Source organism: Triticum aestivum, chromosome 5A (genome assembly GCF_018294505.1).
Source record: "Triticum aestivum cultivar Chinese Spring chromosome 5A, IWGSC CS RefSeq v2.1, whole genome shotgun sequence".
NCBI lineage: Eukaryota > Viridiplantae > Streptophyta > Magnoliopsida > Poales > Poaceae > Triticum > Triticum aestivum.
Window position 1 is genome coordinate 655,577,991 of NC_057806.1, and position 9,494 is coordinate 655,587,484.

The 9,494-nt window shown below is 44.2% G+C and overlaps 1 protein-coding gene and 1 long non-coding RNA gene across 2 annotated transcripts; both read right to left on the reverse strand.

Annotated features, from left to right (window-relative positions):
* Window positions 1-1,920: 1,920 nt before the first annotated feature.
* On the reverse strand, window positions 1,921-4,590 carry LOC123101726 (receptor-like protein EIX2). Its single transcript, XM_044523048.1, has 4 exons — window positions 3,531-4,590; window positions 3,333-3,458; window positions 2,184-2,276; window positions 1,921-2,060 (listed from the first exon to the last, which is right to left on the reverse strand). The coding sequence occupies exons 1-4, from the start codon at window positions 4,588-4,590 to the stop codon at window positions 1,921-1,923; spliced, it is 1,419 nt and encodes a 472-aa protein (XP_044378983.1).
* A 1,198-nt stretch (window positions 4,591-5,788) lies between these two features.
* On the reverse strand, window positions 5,789-6,330 carry LOC123105685 (uncharacterized). The gene is made up of 2 exons (XR_006450976.1): window positions 6,196-6,330; window positions 5,789-6,029 (listed from the first exon to the last, which is right to left on the reverse strand). It is a non-coding gene; the product is annotated as an uncharacterized lncRNA (long non-coding RNA).
* Window positions 6,331-9,494: the final 3,164 nt, after the last annotated feature.

Sequence of the window (9,494 nt, forward strand, 5' to 3'; positions counted from 1 at the left end):
CATCATATTGAGCTCAATGTGACCAAGGTGTTGGACACGGGATCATGCATTACGGTACGAGTAAAGTGACTTGCCGGTAACGAGACTGAACAAGGTATTGGGATACCGACGATCGAGTCTCGGGCAAGTAACGTACCGATTGACAAAGGGAATTGCATACAGGGTTTGATCGAATCCTCGACATCGTGGTTCATCCGATGACAACATCGAGGAGCATGTGGGAGCCATCATGGGTATCCAGATCCCGCTGATGGTTATTGACTGAGAGCGTCTCGGTCATGTCTGCATGTCTCCCGAACCCGTAGGGTCTACACACTTAAGGTTCGGTGACGCTAGGGTTATGAAGATATGTATATGCAGAAACCCGAATGTTGTTCGGAGTCCCGGATGAGATCCCGGACGTCACGAGGAGTTCCGGAATGGTCCGGAGGTAAAGAATTATATATAGGAAGTGCTATTTCGGGCATCGGGACAAGTTTCGGGGTTATCGGTATTGTACCGGGACCACCGGAAGGGTCCCGGGGGTCCACCGGGTGGGGCCACCTGTCCCGGGGGGCCACATGGGCTGTAGGGGGTGCGCCTTGGCCATCATGGGCCAAGGGCACCAGCCCCTATAGGCCCATGCGCCTAGGGTTTCCCCCTAGGAGGAGTCCTACTGGTGGAAGGCACCCCTAGGTGCCTTGGGGGGGAGGGAAACCTCCCCTAGGCCGCCGCCCCCCTAGTAGATCTCATCTACTAGGGCCGGCGCCCCCCCTGGCACCCCTATATATAGTGGGGGAGAGGAGGGACTTCATACACCAGCCCCTGGCGCCTCCACCTCCCCCCGTTACGTCTCTCCCTCGTAGTCTCGGCAAATCCCTGCTGCTGTGACGCCCTGCATCCACCACCACGCCGTCGTGCTGCTGGATCTTCATCAACCTCTCCTTCCCCCTTGCTGGATCAAGAAGGAGGAGACGTCTCCCGTCCCGTACGTGTGTTGAACGCGGAGGTGCCGTCCGTTCGGCGCTGGTCATCGGTGATTTGGATCACGTCGAGTACGACTACATCATCACCTTGCAAGCTTTCGCACGCGATCTACAAGTGGTATGTAGATGCAAACTCTCTCCCTAGACTCGTTGCTTAGATGAACTCATAGATGGATCTTGGTGAAACCGTAGGAAAAATTTTAATTTTCTGCAACGTTCCCCAACATCTGCACCCTTGTCCTTGTCTTTGTCTCCCATGGTCACTAACTAGCAAGAGAACTCTACGGCAACAGACCACAAATAAGACTCACAGGTCACAAGTTTGTATCAGCCAAACTCACCACTACCAAATCAGCCCAGCAAACGAAGTTGCCCCAGCCACAGAAAAGAGAACTGAATCACAAAGGACTCAAACTGACCGGAATCTCAGCAACTTAAAGTGAGAACAGCACCGCACCGTATTCGTCGTTCTTCTCTGCCGAACCCTCGATCTTGCTTGGCTCCACCAAATCGCAAAGGATCTGAGCGAAGACGAGCTCCAGCCGCCACACGACAGCAACACCTCAACGATGCGGCGTTACGGCAGAGCGAGAGACGCACTAGGATCGTCTTGCTCTGATACCATGTTGTAAATCAGAGAAATATTCAACAAATCTGGATTAGAAGATGGTAGAAGGAAGAACTAGAATGGGGAAAAGTGTGGAGCGCCTTATCCAGCCTCCTCTTTCTCTGTATTCTATATAGATATGCGCTTTTACATCTTAGCCCCCCAACTGTTACATATTCACACATTTACACAACTCAACACCCAATCATACACTCTGCCAGAGAACAAGAACCAACGAATTCTCCAATTCCTCTTAAACAAGAAGCCACAGAACACAATCCAGAGACCTTCTACAAACCCCGTGCCAATACCGAGGTATAATGACAATGCATTGCTCATGCCCTCATGCTAGTCTTCAGGAGCCGGTGTAGTGGTTTCAGTTTGTGAACAGTTCCTTGAGACAGGTGGACCACATAGACCTGGGTTACCAATGTAGATGGATGGCTGGTCGTCCAGAGTTCTTAACTGATTTCCAAATGGTATGGTTCCTGTCAAATTGTTGTATGACAGGTTCAAGTGTGCCAGTGATGTTAGATCCGCTAAAGTTATAGGGATTTCACGAGAGAGCTCATTATGTGAGAGATCCAAAGATTCCACTGCCCGTAGCTCACCAATCGTTTGAGGAATTGCGCTGCTGAGATGATTCCAAGACAAGTTCAAGTTTTTCAATGCGACGAGCATGCCGATTTCATGAGGAATCTGCCCTGTTAAATTGTTGCAAGAAAAGTCAATGTTTACCATGTACACGATTCCTGTTGTGTATTCTAGTTGCTGGCCTTTTGTGACCACCCATAGACTATCGGTATAAGCATGAGGGTTCTTGTAGATGGAGACGACCACAAAAAAGTTGACAGTTTTGAAAAGTGTGCCTTGCTTATTGGGACTATGAGCCATAGCTATGAGATTCCCAAGTGATAGTGGTATCTTCCCTGAGATATTGTTGTTTGAAATGTCTAAATATTGAAGCCCCTTCATCTTGGTGAGTTCATCAGGGATGCCACCAGTGAGCATGTTTGACCGCAGCCTCAGAAATGCTAAGGATGGTATCTTTGACCAAATCCATGTTGGTAAACTCCCAGTAAATTTATTGGATGCGAGATCAAGGAATTTTAGCTCTTTACACCTCTGAAGAAAGGTTGGGAATTCTCCTGAAAGATCGTTGTTGTTCAAGTTAAGCATAGTAATACTTGAAAATTTGGGTCCACGAGGGCAATTGGGCATTGTCCCATTTAGTAGGTTGTCTGATAGGTCTAGAAACTTTAATTCCTGCAACTCAAACAGGGAGCATGGAATGGTCTCAGAAAAGGAATTTTTGAAAAGTATGAGTATTTGTAGCTTTGGAGTGCCAATATGTAATGGTAGTGTGCCCGATAGATTGTTCCCAGACAGGTCCAAGTAGACTAGGTTCTTTGGTAGTGTTGGAATTGGTCCAGCAAGCTGATTAGAACTAATATCCAACACAATTTCTTTGGTTCCACCAAACCGAAAAAATGCCGGAAGCCTGCCAAAAATCCGATTTCTGGACAAATGCAATTGTTCAGCACGACACATAGAGGTCCAGAACTCATCAGGTATGGAATCATGTATACTGGTGTTTGAAATATCAAGATAGGTGATTGTTGGTTGGCTAATCCATGCAGGAAACTGGGGGCCTAGGGTGCAAGAACTAAAACTCGCTGAAGTTAATTTCAATAGAGTGTTCCTTTTTCTGTCAACCACTATCGTTAACGGATTGTTGGAGATCCATAGAACTTCTATACTGGTCATGTTTATGAAATGGTCTTCGGTAACTATACCATGTAGGTTGTTTGAGTCTAACCATAATTCCTCCAAATTTGTGAGTTCCTGTATACCAACAGGTATCTCTCCGGATAGTTTGTTATTACTGAGTTTAAGTATGAGCAAGCTGCTAAATTGCTCTAGCCGATCTGGAAGCCTCCCTCTCAGATTGTTACAGTCCAAGTCCAACTCTTGTAACTCATTTGTTGGCAGTCTATGAAATAGGTCTTCTATGTCCCCACTAATGAAGTTCTCTGATAGTTGGAGCAGTTGTAGTTTCTTTAGTTTCTTGAAGGTCGATGGCACCATGCGGGAGAAGTTGTTTCTGCTAAGGCTCAACAATTGAATGGAGGTCAGGTTTCCCACATCGCCACCCTGGATCCCGCAGTTACTCAGATCAAGGTATGTGAGCATAGGTAGATCCCAAGCCAAGTAGTTGGCTCCAAAGGATGAGTTAAATGAGTTGGACTCGAGGTCGAGTGTATCTAATGATGTGAGGTTGGAGTGCAACGGCAATGTCATAGTGTTTTGGAGCCCACAAGCAGCTAGTTCAAGGGTTATCAAGGAGGGGAGCATGTTGACAACATGAGTCCAGTTAACGTTAGCGCTGAGGTCCACCTCAGATATGTTGAGATATTGTAGCTTCCGCAGGCGCGACAACCATGCGAGATCAGGCGAGCAAAAACCATGTGACTGAAATGAGAGGTCAAGGCTGACTAGATTGGAGAGGTTCCCGAGGTGGGGAGGGATTCGCCCATCGAAAGACGAGCTGGTGAGGGCGAGATGTTTAAGGCTCCTAAGACCCCCGATGAACTCCGGGATGGGACTACCACTGAAATTGTTGTACGAGAGGTCCAGGTACTTGAGATGTCGTAGAGTGAGCAAGGAGGAGCTTATCTGACCTCCAATGGCTCCGGGCATGATTTCACCATACAAGTCGGTATCGCTGTTGACATGAAGGCTGACAACGTGATCGATCCGGTAGCTGCACTCGACACCCGTCCACCAGCAGCAGTCCTCCTCGACCCGCCATGACGAAAGGTAGTTGTTCGGGTCGGTGAGGCCGGCCTTGAAGGCGAGAAGCGCATCCCGCTCGCCGGGGACGCATGTGATGTTTTTTGGGTGTGGTTGTGGTGGCGGCGGCGCAGGCACGGCTACGGCCGACGAGCTCTGGCATAACCACGTCGCTAGGACTAGTAGGGTCACCGTCGCTTGGATCAGCCGTTCTCTCCTGGCCATTTTGGGTGCTCTTGTTAGTTGTTGTTGCCCCGGATATGTCCCATTTTAAGGACCTTTCATTCGTTCCACTCGTCAAAGTCAAGTCAATATATAGGTGCTATTCGTTCCATTCGGCGTGTATTGACAATGCCTGTTTCCCGTCAATAAAGTTTAGTGACCAATGTGAGTCTTTGCTTCACTTTGATCAGTGGATCATGGGAGTGCACAACCACCAAATCTTAGTGCATGAAATTCCACAAGAGAATGATAACGAAGCACCAAAGTCGCAAAGCGAAAGGAAGTTCAGATCAGGACATCGACACGCTGTTGCTGCGCTGCATGTCACGCGGTAGATTTGGGTAAATCTCACGTCCATGTTGAACCGTAGAGCTCAACTCCTCTATGCTAGAAAATACAACATGATGTTTTTCTTGATTCACATTGTTGTCAGAACATACGGTTTTCGTGTCAGGGGATGAGCTTCAGTATTCAAGCGACAAGGCATAATGACCAGGCTCAAGAGACGAAGCATGCTTAACCAGGCGACGAGCGTCAGTATTCAGTCTCCTTCCTTCATGGCTGATCCTCATCAAAAGCTCACATTCGATACGTATCTTTTTTCGATTTTTTTACTGTTTTTACTACCCCTAGAAAGACTTTTACTCTAGAGGTAATCCTGGCCATCCTAACCAGGCGGTCTAAAATTTCCTATGATAACATTCACCTTTTGAGTTTCAAGTGCAGTTGACATACAGACCTAGCAAAAAATGTCCCAACTCACACACCAAACTCCAAATCTCAAAAGGATAAGTAGATGTCTTGGTCACATTCGTTGTGCTCAAATGTTTGCTGGCAGCGAATAATTTGGGCGAGGATTGGCGAAGGATTGGAGAGAGGATGGTAAGTTTTTTTTTTTGAAACGAAGGCATAAGATTTGCCTCATCTATTAAATAAAGAGAGAATAGAGTTTAGAGTTTTACAACACACCCACATGTACGGCGTGACAATTAATCGCCCACAAAAATATTCCCTAATTTCTTTGCGCCCGCGGTCACCCAAAGCTTAGCCTCGTCGACGATGGCGCCGAGTAGAATGGTCGGTGGCGCACTCTTATGATGGAAAGTTATATATGGAAATAATCACTGATGGATTGAGCTCCCAAGAAACAATCGGCGAGACGTCCTAAATATTCCAAAGAAATTTTCCGACAAGTACAAAGTAAAAACATATCATTGTCTCTTATTTATTCATAGCTCTTCTTTCATCATGAGAAAACACACATCCAGTACATTCTTCAAGCTAATGAGGAAATGCGGAGGAGGTAGCTGCGTCTGGAGGTGGGCAGTGGGCTTTGCAAATTTCCATTGTCGGGTAGCACATATCATAGGGGCGGCAGCTATAGCACGTTGCAGAACCATAGCATCCGTGTTGGGAGTCAGGTTGCACGCCTATTCCTCGACCTGTGAAAATGCCAAGAAACGTATATTATCACCATATATAACCATATGATTACACAGTATATTAGTCGTTGCGTCACCAGGCTTCAGGTAATCAGACTACGTATAATTAAGAAAATAACCGAATTACAGAAACAAGAGAAGAAGGTGCTGCGTCCGTGCCACTTACATTGTGAATAGATAGCAAAGCATACGAGAAGGAACAATATTGCCTGGACGCGCATCGTGCACTTCTCCATGTATAGATAGACGAGTACGGTTTCAGCGATTGTTGGAAGGCTGGTTTTGGTTGAAACTAATGGCCGGATGCTATATAGCGACAGCTTGGTGCACATTATATGATATATGGAGGAGCTATTAAGTGCTATAAAGATTGATTGGGGTATTATTAGCATGGATTAATCACCCATTATTTCGCGAGTAGTATTTGGCCCCTACGCGCGAATGAATTGATTGCCCTTTATTTCTTTCTAAAGTTAGTATTTGGCCTCGCGGGTGAATGGGGGTGGTTATGGACTACTTGGACTGTACCATTTCTTTTTAAACACAGACACAAACGCTCATTTATACGTGCATACATTCATCCCTACGAACGCACACACGCACACCTCACTTGTAAGAGCACCTCCGAAAGACTGAATCGACGTATTATCTTAAGATTTTACAAAGTCACCATAGGCGCCTCGTGGTCGACGGGAACGTCTCTTCTCATTGAACGCGTATAGCCGTAAATCCTAAAATAAATCCAAAATTAATGCGAGCACCAAGACTTGAACCCTGGTGGACTGTACCATTTTGTTATTTGTATGTTATGGTGTATCATTTTTTTTGGCCAAAATATACATGGCATATCTGACCATTTTTTGCACGAAATTTTGTAAGCATACTTTCGTATTTAGTATAGACTTAATTTTTTTTCATACCCTTTGAAGCGGTTCCAAATGAGATAAAATATATGGTGTAAACCAATTGAAGTGCACAAAATCCACATTACTCTTTTTGTATATATTTAGCTATTTTTTTGAAATGACAAAAAAATATTGACTGACTTTGCTTATAGGATAACAGATAAAAAGACTGAACAAAATAGGACTGTAAGAGTTAAGAATTCCTGATAAAACAAAATATTTGAATAAGGACATACTACTTCCAGTTGTCTTCTATAGTTTTGCTCTATGAATCTCAGTGTATACCTCAATGGCTCCAATGAAGAAACCATTAAACACAAATGAGCAATATTCTAGTTTTGAAGAGCCACGTGAGTTGTTCACTGCAACACGCTAAAATGTTAAGCAATCTGATGTATTGGAAACAAAAATAGCACCTACATTAAAAGCAGTCAATGCACCATATACACCGTTACTACTTTCTCCCCATGGTGATAGCGGCAAACCGCACCAGGATAGAGATGGACAGATATATATGACACCTTTATTCCGTACGGTGACCTATAACGCCAAAACTCTGTGCCAAATACACATACAAATATACTTAATCTACTTATCCACACACCAAATGTCTTTCGAGCTCTCTCTGTGAAGGATAGGTTAATATTCACATAGGCGACGAAAACTAGGAAACCCTATTTGCCGCTCTTTATTCGTTTTATGTTGTCAGAGAATATCCTTTTATTTTTGTTTTGGCTCAGTATTCAATTTCGTACATGTCTAGCCTCTTTTCTTTTTTTCTTTTTTTTTTGTGGAAAGATCTAGGGAGAGCATTAAGCCATGTGAGCGTTGTAACAATTTTTCTGCTCACTAGTCCTTGCTCTCTTTTGTGTATTGTATTCCTCCTAGGCTACCAGCGCGTTGCTTCATGCCTCCTCCCATTTACAAAGCTTTGGAAACCTTTACAAACACATAAATCTGAATTTGGTTGACGCAGTGGCGACAAATGCATAGGACGTGGGGATGATTATTGGAGCAACACCACCTCCAAAAAGATCAGTTATCGCACGGGGCTAGCAATTCGTCGTGCTTGATCGTGCATTGGCAGTGGAGAATTGATGAAGAGGTTGGAGAGGGGATTGTGAGTTATATATGGAAATGATCACTGATGGATTGAACTCCCAAGAAACAATCAACGAGACATCCTACAAATCTCTCGCATCAGACTACCGGAGGGAAGGGTTCCCAAGAAAGTTGCCTACAACAATTGCGAAGTAAAAAAAGAACATAATATTATTGTCTCTTATTCCTTCATGGTTCTTTTTTCAGCAGCACATAACACATATCCAGTACATTCTTCAAGCTAATGAGGAACTACCAGGGAGGTGATTGTGACCGGAGGTCGTGTGCAGTGGGCTTTGCAGTCGGCCAATGTCGAATAGCACACCTCGAGGGGTAAACAGGTATAGCACCCTGTGCGTATTTTACCCTTAGAGGTGCACCCTTGGTATCCATAATCTTGCACGCCTATTCCTCTACCTATGAAAATGTCAAGAAATTTCCTCAAAAAAAAAACATACTGTTAACATATAACCGTATGATTAAATTGTATCATGTTCGTAATCAAGTTCGAGACTATTTATAATTAAGCAGTGAATCAAAGAAAAACACGAGAAGAAGGTGTTGCGTCTGTGCCACTTACATTGCGCATGGATAGCAAAGCATACAAGAAGGAACAATATTGCTTGGGCGCGCTTCATGCACTTCTCCATGTATAGATGACTACGGCTTCAACACTTGTTCGAAGGCTGGTTTTGGTTGAAACTAATGGCCGGATGCTAGCATATATATAGCGACAGCTTGGTGCACATATGAGGAGCTATTAAGTGCTATAGATATTGATCGGCATGGATATGATTTCCCTTTATTTCATTCCAAAGTTAGTATTTGGCCCTCCGCGTCAATGGATTGATTACCCTTTATTCCTTTCCAAAGGTAGCGTTTCATCCGAATGGATTGATTCCTTAACTTACTGGGTTTTTATCATTTACTCACTACTCATTTTTACCATCAGGAGTTTCAATTGCTCGAAAATGCCACTGCTCTGTTAGGTGCATGCTTAACTACTCGTTTTTGCCACTAGGAGTTTCAGCTGCTCGAAACTTTGCTGGCATTTTCGAAACTCAAAGGGAAATTATTAACAAGATGAAACATTGTAAAGTATGAATTAATAAACTTTCTTCTTTGTGAGATTGTAAAAATCTGTCATTTTATTTTACTCCATGATGTTATGCTGCATGCCTATGTGATTATGGTATGAGCCCGTAGCAACCACGGACTCTTTGATTCAAAAGATTTTCATAGGATCTTTGAAGGATTAGAATCCTTAGGAACTTTTCCTACGCTGATCGTTTGATTCGTAGGATTAAATCTTGTAGGATTTTTTTCTTAAGGATTCATTTGTACTACATTTTACAGAAATTCTAACATCCACTCCAACTTCTTGGAAGAAATCCTTTGTTTTTCCCGTGACACGCTCAAACAAACTCAAATCCTATAGGGATCCAATGGACATGTCATT

Excerpts from the sequence above, each read along its gene's own strand:
- LOC123101726 (XM_044523048.1), bottom strand. The coding sequence starts at position 4,590 with ATGGCCAGGAGAGAACGGCTGATCCAAGCGACGGTGACCCTACTAGTC. Across the intron at positions 3,459-3,530 it reads GTTACAAGAGTTGGACTTGG|GTAATAACAAACTATCCGGA; the intron begins ACTGTAACAATC and ends TACTTAAACTCA. Across the intron at positions 2,277-3,332 it reads CCATTTCATAAACATGACCA|GGCAGATTCCTCATGAAATC; the intron begins GTATAGAAGTTC and ends ACAATTTAACAG.